This window comes from Phascolarctos cinereus, unplaced genomic scaffold, assembly GCF_003287225.1.
Source record: "Phascolarctos cinereus isolate Bilbo 61053 unplaced genomic scaffold, phaCin_HiC Scaffold_2;HRSCAF=192, whole genome shotgun sequence".
NCBI classification, from domain to species: Eukaryota; Metazoa; Chordata; class Mammalia; order Diprotodontia; family Phascolarctidae; genus Phascolarctos; species Phascolarctos cinereus.
The window spans coordinates 81188690-81199089 of NW_027555625.1; the positions used below are offsets into that span (position 1 = coordinate 81188690).

General features: G+C 38.5%; 1 protein-coding gene across 1 annotated transcript in view; it reads left to right on the plus strand.

Moving 5' to 3' along the window:
• Positions 1–10124, plus strand: part of QPCT (glutaminyl-peptide cyclotransferase) — a 31820-nt gene extending 21696 nt beyond the window's left edge. The window contains exons 4-7 of the mRNA XM_020964910.2: positions 3125–3301; positions 4507–4606; positions 6244–6360; positions 9477–10124. Of these exons, the coding sequence (XP_020820569.1) occupies positions 3125–3301; positions 4507–4606; positions 6244–6360; positions 9477–9622 (540 nt within the window). The 3' untranslated portion in view covers positions 9623–10124. The remainder of the gene's footprint in view (positions 1–3124; positions 3302–4506; positions 4607–6243; positions 6361–9476) is intronic.
• Positions 10125–10400: the final 276 nt, after the last annotated feature.

The window sequence follows — 10400 nt, forward strand, 5'->3', positions numbered from 1 at the left end:
AGAAATAGTCATAATGAGGAGGCCAAAAGAGCATAATAGAAGCCACTCTGTCTAGCCAATAATTGATCTCCTTGTAAAGAGGAGAGAGACAGAGAGAGAGAGAGAGAGAGAGAGAGAGAGAGAGAGAGAGAGAGAGAGAGAGAGAGAGAGAGAGAGAATAGGAGGATAAGAAAAGAGAGGAGAGGAGTGGGGAGGGGAGGGGAGGGGAAGGGAAGAAGCAGCTATGGGAAGTGCCAATTTAGAATACAAATTCATGTGTAAAAGACTATGCAAGAAGATAAATAAAGACTGCAAATAGTATTGCCTCATAAAATGTCAAAAAGCACTGGAACCGCAAGCAAACTTATTACAAAATTGACATGAAACCCAACTAAGCCATATTATCCCAAGAACATTCACGGATGACTGACGGGAACAGAACATGAATATAAAATGAAGCTAGTTTGTCAGCATTTCCATAACAACCAATTTTCATAATCAATTTGGACTCTAATATCTATATACATGATGTGCTATGTGAAGAAATGGAGACAGTGTGTAAGAAGTTGGTAAGGCTTGCTGGACCAGACCAAGAACACTGTAAAGAATATGGACTAGAGGCAACACAATTTTGAAGGTGTCAAGGGATTGTTTTTCATGAATAGATAGATACCAAAGGAATGAAGAAAAGGAGCACAGCCTATATTCTTATTTTTGAAGAGGTGATAGAGAGCATGTCAACAATTATTGATCTACACGCCTCCTTTCTTATCATTACATGATGCAGCACAGTGCCTGACACACATAATAGATACTTAATGATTGAATGATGACTTGACTTTATATATAATCTTTATAGGTATCTTTACCTTTATAGGTATCTTTATAGGCAGTCTTGAATGATTTTCTACAATAGACCCATATTTATAGTTACAAAATTGACTAAAAGTTGCATGAAATATAAAATCTCTCTGTGATGTTTGTTAATTTTAAAAAGTAAACCAAATAGAGCAAAATGTAGTCTTCAAGGTTCTTTTCCAACAGATTTTGCATAGATGTACTGGGATCGCCAAAGGCCTCTTGGTAAATACAACAGCAGAGATACTCTGGTTTGATGACCCTCTGATTGTTAGCATCAAGAGAGGCATGAAAGAGGGAGGCATATGCTTGCCAAATGCATTTGTTGTTGTCATGTTGGAAGTCCCATTGAGAGTCCAAATGAGAGATTCCCTGTAGATGATGAAGTCTTCCAGATGCCCTTGCTAGTACAGGATAGTGTACTGACTATATCAAGTCCCAGAAAAGGTCATCTAATCCTACTTTAATTGCCTATCAAACTAGGTGACTTGCCAAAGGTCAGGCAGCAAGTAACAGAGCTGAAATTCTAAATTAGGTTCTCTGATTCTACATCTAGCACTTTCCAATGGACCTTGCTGCCTTCCCAAATATAATACAAATATATTACATTGTAAAGTAATACAAATGTATTACATTAATGTAATACAAGTGGCTCAAAGTTCAATAGAAAGTTTCCTTCTAGAGTACAGGCATAAAGACGGATGTGTCATGGCACGAATGAGCAACATTCTAGTTATAATTCTTCTATAGCCAGTAAGTAGGTAGTGCTGGAGAGAGAGACACAACATGATAGGCCTCAAGTAGGGGTCTTCCACTGGAAATCATGCAGGAGAAATGTGAGAAGAGGAGATAGAGGTTCAGTTTCTAAAGCCATACATACTGTGGCATAGATAGTCCAGAATTTCTAATCAAGTGAGCAAAACACAGTTCCACAAACATGGAGGATTTGGAAATAGGTCACAGTGAGCTCATAGTAAAGCTTGGTAGATAGAGCAGGACATAAGGTTTGGTTCAATATGCTTTTCTTCAATGCCTACTCACAAATGAGTGCATGACTTAAAGTACCCTAGATGAATATGTAAAACTATTCCAATGAATAGTGGAGGTGGAAAGGCAGGAGTTTGTGATAAAAGAGGGAAATTTCAGAATTCTGAAGTTTGGAGGTAGAGCAGTTTCAAGTGATAGTTTAAGGATGTTTCTCTACCTTTATGGGTGGAGATGGAATTCATGGAAGTTGGTGAACTGAAAAGCTAAGGTGTTTGAATCATCATCACTATTAATACTAACACCACCAAAGCCAATGGCAAGGGTTGATTTGCAGAGGACAACTCATCCAGGTACTGAAGTCACTGGAAAATGTGTTGCAGGGGAGAAGGATTTTTACCTAGGTAGGAATTGGTCCTGATTGAATTTTAGAACAGGGGTTCTAAACCTAGAATGCACGAGTTTGGTCTGTGAACTCAGAAGGGAGACAAAATTACCTCTTTCCTTTCACTGAATTCTAACTGAAATTTGGCATTTCCAAATATAAATTTAAAATATTCTGCGAAAGTGTCCATAGTCTTTATCAGACTGCCCAATGGGTCTATGACATTAAAAAAGGTTAAAATTCCTGGTTTAGAGGTTGGGATTTGTTAGCCATAGGACAAAAGGAATAACGGATAGACAGAAACTTACAGAATGAAAAGATCCCAAGTTCCTAAGGGATAATAATCTAAGGAAAAATGTTCCAAAGGGCAGTAATCTCCAAACTACTCACTACTACAGAAGCTCATTATTTTAGCACTAATATTATTTCAGTGATGCTATATGGCTGAGAATCATGAAGACTAGGTTCTCAGATGAATCAAAATTACAAGTTAACCAAAAGCTGTTGAGTTGCAGCAATGATGGCATCAGCAAGAATCTGTGTATATAATATTCAACACATGTGCCTGCGAAAGGAGGTCAACTGCTAACATAATTAGAATGAGAACTAACAGAGATGGAGCCTAAGTATACTAGTGGTACTAGAGGAATACCTCTAGCATGTTGGACAGATCCTACATGGAGAATTTATGGCAAAACAAGGACAATAATTGCATAGGATGAGAGGGTGAAGAGAAGTTGGGATCTGGATTGGTGGAGGAAGAATCTATACTTGCTGGACCATAAAGTGTAAATGTGTGTGTGTGTATGATTCTATTTTTTTCTTTGTAGTTTTTATTTTCAAATTTAAAAAAGTCTTAGGTAGTAAAGTTATTTTTGTAAATAGCCTTCATTTTATTTATTTCTTTTTTTAAATCAGAACTCTTCAGCCTCCAGGCCAGATCTTTCTCTTCAGCTTATTTTCTTTGATGGTGAAGAGGCTTTTCTTCACTGGTCTCCTCAGGATTCCCTCTATGGCTCTCGGCATTTAGCGGCAAAAATGGAATTAACTCCACATCCTCCTGGAGCAGCAGATACAAACCAACTGCATGGCATTGTGAGTGGGGGAGATGGATACACATATGCATGCATATATGTTCAACATAATATATGTATACATACATACATGTATGTATATATATGCACCCAAACACATATACATGTATATGTATATACACATACATAGCTATACATAGACACACACATACAATTTGGAAGATACCTAGAGATCATCTAGTCTAAGACCTGGCCTACGAAATCCTTGCTGATCTCTCTACATAGAGAAAGGGAAAATCTAGTTTTGTTCCATAGTACTCCATTCTTATTTTGCATATGAATGTAGATGAACATATTCCCATTTCTTTTAAGAGCTTCTTTAAGATTGGGGTAAATGAATTCTCTTTATTTTCAGTCTAGGGCTTCATGCAAGGGAATGGGATTTATCTATGTGTAGCAGTTATGGAATGTGCATGAATGAAAAATTTCTAAGGCACTTCAAAATTCTTTTGTGACCCTGACACATGGCTTGTTACTCTAGTTTCTTATCATTCCTCTTAGGGACAAGACATTCTAGCAGCAACAGTATATGGACTTCAAAGCATCTGGAATCAGGAAGGAGGAGCTGTAGGGGAAAGTGTTTGGCCTGGACATGACAGGCAAAGTTATTTCTGTGTTAACCTCAAAGTGGGATTTCATTTTGCCATTCCAGATCAAATTAAAATAATAGGCATTTCTTCTCCACTAAATTCCTACTTTGGCATCTTACTGGGGTGTATGTAGGGGACCCTGAATTCTCAAAGGCTGGCTATGCCAGCAGAGCACAAAAGTCTAATAGCTATTCCTTCTGGAACAGCCTAGAGCATGGGACAAACTACCTATGTCTGTCATCTGAGAGCCTGAGTATGTAAAGGCTCATCATCAGAAGGCTGGCCACTAGGTGATCAATTCTTTAGGCCACCAATACTCATGAAGATGCCCTATTGAAATATAGACAGGTTGCAGTTTACATTTATACACACACACACACACACACACACACACACACACACACACACACACACACACATATACTGATGACATCCTAACCTTCCAATATTAAGTGAGACATATCACCTATGCAACTGTTGATAATATATGTGTAATACATTTGTTTATTTATACCTCCTCCCCTATAGGATCACCAATGACTAAAATATTGAATTCATACATGAGAACAGTCTACAACAATGATAAAACAATGGTACATTTTTTTTTCTCTCATAGGATTTGCTTGTATTACTGGATTTAATAGGTGCTCCAAACCCAAACTTTCCTAGTTATCTTCAAAATTCTCTTCGATGGTATAGAAAACTTCAGGCAATTGGTAAGATACTACTAGTATTGTACATTACAATGGGACAGATTCCTACTAAACAAATTGCTACTCAGATGAATATGTGATTTTATTGATGGTGGTGTTTTCAATGACACAGATCACAAAGTACCCATGTTTGTCTTTTTCGTAGGATGTTTGTCCATATGCTCCCTTAAGTTTGCTGGAGGAGTCCTACCCAATGTGATAAGGACCTTCCCTGGGTTTTCCTGACATCCAAGGGATATTAATGGAGCATATCCATTCTTCTTTTGTGACTAGGAATCTTCTTTGACTTTTCTTTCTTTTTTTTATGTCATCTTCTTTTTACATACACCTCATTCCCTGCCATATTTTCTGTAATCCAACGATACCAGCCTCCTGGCTGTCCCACAAACAAAACACTCCATTTCTTGGCTCTGGGCATTTTCTTTGGCTATCTCCCATGGCTGGAATCCTCTCCCTCCTTATCTCCATCTACTGGCTTCCTTGAAGTCCCAACTAAATTTGCATCTTCATCATTGTATACCCGTGCAATCTGGACAGTCTACCAGTGCCATACCAGAAAATGGAACTGCTTCCATTTGAATTGTCTTAGCAAGATTTCCTGGCAAAATGAGGTACTGAACACTGAGGTCCTCTCTCGAGCTGAACTGCCAAGCATTCAAACTCTACTGCAAAGAGCACAACTCTGATAGGCAGATATTAGGCTGCCTAAATGAGGGGTGACCAGGTGGTGCAGTGGATACAGCACTGGCCTTGTACTCAGGAGGACCTGAATTTGAATCCAGCCTCAGAAACATGATACTAGCTGTGTGACCCTGGGCAAGTCACTTAACCCCAATTGCCTCATGAAAAAAAAAAGTAAAATGGTCAAATCATCAAAACTTTTGTGCTGATCATCAGTGGGATTAGGCCTAAGAATAACAGCTACACTATCAGACTGGTGTGATAGGGAGACCCAGGCTTGAAAAAAAAAAGACTACTATGAAATTCCCCAAATGCAAATCAATCATTCTTTTCATCACTTTCTCTTCTGAGATGACTGTTTTCTCTTGTGCTTGACATCTCTGCAATGCCTCTGATAACTCAATGGACTGGCCATCCAATAGCCTGTTATAGTTACATACAGTTATACTATATATAGTATCTTTCATCCATTTGGTTTTTCCCATATATATTATCAATCCAATATCTTTTGAGTTCTCTCTATTCTCACTGCCAGCATTCTAAGTCAGGGGTTCTTAACCTAAGATCTATGACGGGTCTGTGGATAGATTTTGGGAAGTCCGTGAACATGGGTAGGAAACATAATTATGTCTTTATTTCAATATAATTGGGTTCCTTTGTAATTCTATGTATTTATTTTATGCATTTGAAAGCATTATCCTAAGAAGGGGCCCATAGGCTTCACTAGACTTCCAAAGGTGGTCCATGACACAAAAAATGTTAAGAATCTCTGACCTAAGTAAAGCCCCTCATGTGGTTATCGTGGTGAGTCTGGTTATGCTGTCTATTTACAACAAAGGCTTTCAAAATGATGCCAGAATTGTTGAAGAGACCCAAACCTCTTTGCTTATGAACTCACTTTAAGCTCTGAACAGATATTCCCACAGCTGCTTACTTGGTGTTTCATTTGTGAATTGCAGAAAAAAAGCTACATGATTTGGGTTTGCTTCAGGATCATTATTTGGAGACACAGTATTTCCAGGGTCATATGTACCGAGAACAAATCCAGGATGACCATATTCCATTTTTAAGAAGAGGTACCACATGTTTTTTATAGCATTACAAATTTTCATTTCATTCTAGGATTCAAATAAGGAATTATGATTTGTGATTATATATAAACTTTCTATAGCAAATACAGTCAAAATAAAGTTGGTGCAACCAGAGATAATAGTTTTTAGATGGTCTTAGAAAGTATACTAAGTTAAAGAAAAGAACACAGTCCACCCTGCAGTAACCATGCTATTTCTTCCTGATTATATTTCTTCATGATTATAATGTATTTAAAATTCAAATCAGTATCAGAAGTTGATGAATAAAAAACGTGTAAGTATTTTAACTGTAAAAAGCAAGCTAGCAGGATTTGAAAGACAACACAGTAAAACAACAGCAGAGGATGCAGATTTTAATAAGGATTTATTTGAATTAAATATTTTTGACTCAGCTTCAGTTGCCATGTGGTAATTGATGGTTTGCCCATGTACTAGGAGGTTAGCTGCTGAAAAGGCACAGCTGGAGTCAGGCAAGAGAAAATGAGCGCAGAATGAGGGCTCCATATAAATAATGAGGGCTCCCCCTCCAGCCTCAGAGGCTTATTAAGTGTGTGACCCTGGGCAAGTCACTTAACCATTTGCCTCAGTTTCCTCATCTGTAAAATGAGCTGGAGAAGGAAATGGCAAGCCACTCTGTTATCTTTGTCAAGAAAACCCCAAATAGGGTTGAGTCAGATACAGCTGAAAAACAATTGTATAACAACAATAACAATACATACATAAAGATTCCTGTGGACCACATATTGACTTAGTTTTAAAATATGATGTTATCTATACTTTTTTGTATTCTTATTTATTTGGTTAAATGTTTCTCGATTACATTCTAATCTAGTTCCTAGTTATTGTGGGCTGCACGCAGCCTGGTCCTGTGTCTACTGTAGGTGATAGGGAACCACTGGAATTGATTGCATAGAAGAGTGTTATGGTTACACTAGTACTTCAGGCAGAGCCATTTGACAGCTCAGGGTTGGATAGATTAGAGCAACGGTGGGGAACCTGTGGCCTTCAGGCCACGTGCTGTCCTCTAGGTCTTCAAGTGTGATCTGTTGAATCCAAACTTCACAGAACAAATCCCCTTAATAAAAGGATTTGTTTTGTAAACCTTAGACTCAGTCAAAAGGCCGTACCCAAGGGCCTAGAAGGCCACATGTGGCTTCGAGGCCCCAGGTTCCCCACCCCTGGCCTAGAGTGTGAAGAGATTTGTGGCAGGGAGACCTACCAGCAGGTATTTCATAGTCCAGGGATGAGGTGATGAGGGCATGCACCTGGGTTGTGGCAGTGTCAGAAGAGAGAAAGGGTCATATGCAAGAGAGATTGGAAATACAGAAATGATAGGACTTGGTAACTTATTGGCTATGGGGTTGGGGAAGGCTGAGAAAGGGTGAGAAGTTGAGGATAACACCGAGGTTTCAAGCTGAGTCACTGGCACAATGGTGTTAACCTTAACAGGAATAGGGAAGTTAGGAGTGTGAATTAGTTCATCTTCAAGGTCCCTTCAAGATGGTCTCTTCTTTGGTTAGAGCAAGTTTTAGGGCAGCAATAGGACAGATGAGCACAAGTGAAGGCAAGATATACCTACTAGAGGTCAGTGCACACACAGCCAGGTGAGGAGCCAGTGGGACACAAATTCCAGAAGACAAGTCACAGACAGTCAGGAATTGGGAAATCCAAAGGAACCAAAGAAGCAAGAAGAACAATATAGAACACGCCCGAGGCATCAGCACCAAGGTCTCACCAACCGAGGCCAAGTGCTCTCTCTGGCTGGAAGCCTTTTACAAGCAAAATGCCTTGGACAAAGTAGGCACCCAAGGTGTTTGTACTGAATTGAACAAGATTCCTACTAGAGTGAGAACAATCACCAAGGCAGAGGTAGCTCAGAACTCTTAGTTGAGGCCTGGTAAATGGGAGCACTTGAGAGTGAAAAGGAAGCAGATTTTGAATTGCGGTTCTTGCCACAAAAAAATATTTCAAGTAAGGAGCACTACTGCTCTTCTTAGCTGTTTTTTTTTCTTGCTGTAGTGGAAAGAGCATTGGAGACAAGAGACCTGGCACTAATACTTAATATCTGGTTAGCATGGACAAGTCACTCTAGGTCTCAGTTTCCTCATGTGTAAAGGGAATAATAATAATAATAATAATAATAATAATAATAATAATAATAATTCCTACTTCAGAGGAGTGTTATGAAGAAAAGGCTTTGTAGACCTTAACCTGCCCTAGAAACAGGAGCTATTATGGTTACCAGACTTTACAGTTAGCGACATCTAAGCTTTATTTTCCTCAATGATCACATGAAATTAGAGAATCAGTGCTCCTAGGCATAAATGAGGTCCCATGAACACCTGTCTCTCTCTCTCTGACTCTCTTTGTCTCTGTCTCTCTCCACATATCACATTCTATATTATACTATAGTCATTTATGTACAAGATTTATCTACTGAGAGAGCTAGGTGGCACAGAGGATGGAGCACTGGACTTGGAATTAGGAAGCCCTAAGTTCAAATCCAGCCTTAGACACTTATTAGCTCTGGGACCCCTGAAAGAAGTCACTTAACCTCTGTCTGTCTCAATTTCCTCATCTGTAAAATGGGGTTAATAATAACACCTACGTCCTACGGCTGTCTTGAGGATAAAATGAGATAGTCTTTGAATAGTGTTTTGCAAACCTAAAAGTACTATGTTAATGCTTGCTAACTATTCTTATTACTAGTTTCTAAATTCTCTGAGGTCAGGCAGTATCTTATGGATCTGTGTATTTCAGAGCATAGCGGACTGCCTTGCACATAGTAGGTACTCAATCAAAATTTTCATTCAATTCTGCAAAAATAGAATGAGTAACTCTTATGTGCCTGGTGTCATGTTAGATGTCATAAGTGATACAAGAATGAATAAGACATGGTCTTGAGTATGTGAGTGAGTGAATGAATGGATGAATGGATATGGAGTACAAGAAGAAGGAACAAGGAGGCACAAGCTAGGTTAATTGCTGCCTTTATGTACTTTAGTAGTTCCATTTAAAATTCTACTTGTAGTACAACAGTTCTTTAGTTTTCTCATTGCATGAAATTCTCACTTGTTTACAAATCACTTCTTTCTTTTTAGGTGTTCCAATTCTGCATCTGATACCCTTTCCTTTCCCTGATGTCTGGCATACAATGGATGACAATGAAGAAAATCTGGAAAAGCCAAATATCAACAATCTCAACAAAATCCTACAAGTCTTCGTGTCTGAATATCTTCATTTGTAACATGCACATTATGGGGAAGGGGGATTAATTACTTGGGACGTGGTGTCAGACATTTGCGTCCAGTTTTAAATTCTTACCCTAAGAAAGTTCTGTGTGGGCAATTCCTACAGAAACTTATTCTATAGATGGTCTTGAATGTGTAGTCCTTAAAATCTACATTCTTTCTGGGTCCTAAAAGAGCCTCATTCTTTCATTTCCTCCCAGAAGCAAAAGCATAACACAGTCAAAGGAATAACCTTAAACCTCCCCAGATACCCAGCAACTGGAACAAATTAGGTGCACATATTCAGTTCCAAAGTCTTCAAAACAATACTTAATGATGATGTTATGTGCAATTTGTAGAGTTAGTTTTGTGATTTTTCACACATTGAAATTCATTTCATATAAGACAAAGTAGAGATATAGTTAAAGGAACTCAAATTCTCTTTGAGAAATCATTGTGGGGTTTTGTTTTTAGGGGTGTGTATGTTGTGTGTGTGTGAAAATTAAAATCAGAATTAAACCCTGTGTTGTGAATTTTTTAAACTAGGGAATTATATTGCACAATTTTAAGCAGTTTTGAACTATTTTTTTTTCCATTTTGATCATGGGATTTAGAGCTGGGAAAGATCATCTAATCTAGGTTCCCAAAGTGGGAGATACCATCCCCTGGGGAGTGCTGGAATGATCCAGGGGGGTGCTAGTCACCTCAGGTGCAATTGGGAGGCATTGAATAAAAATAAAGAGGCAATGAAAGCATAAGGAAAGAAGAGAAGAAAATTTTGAAAAACCATTCATA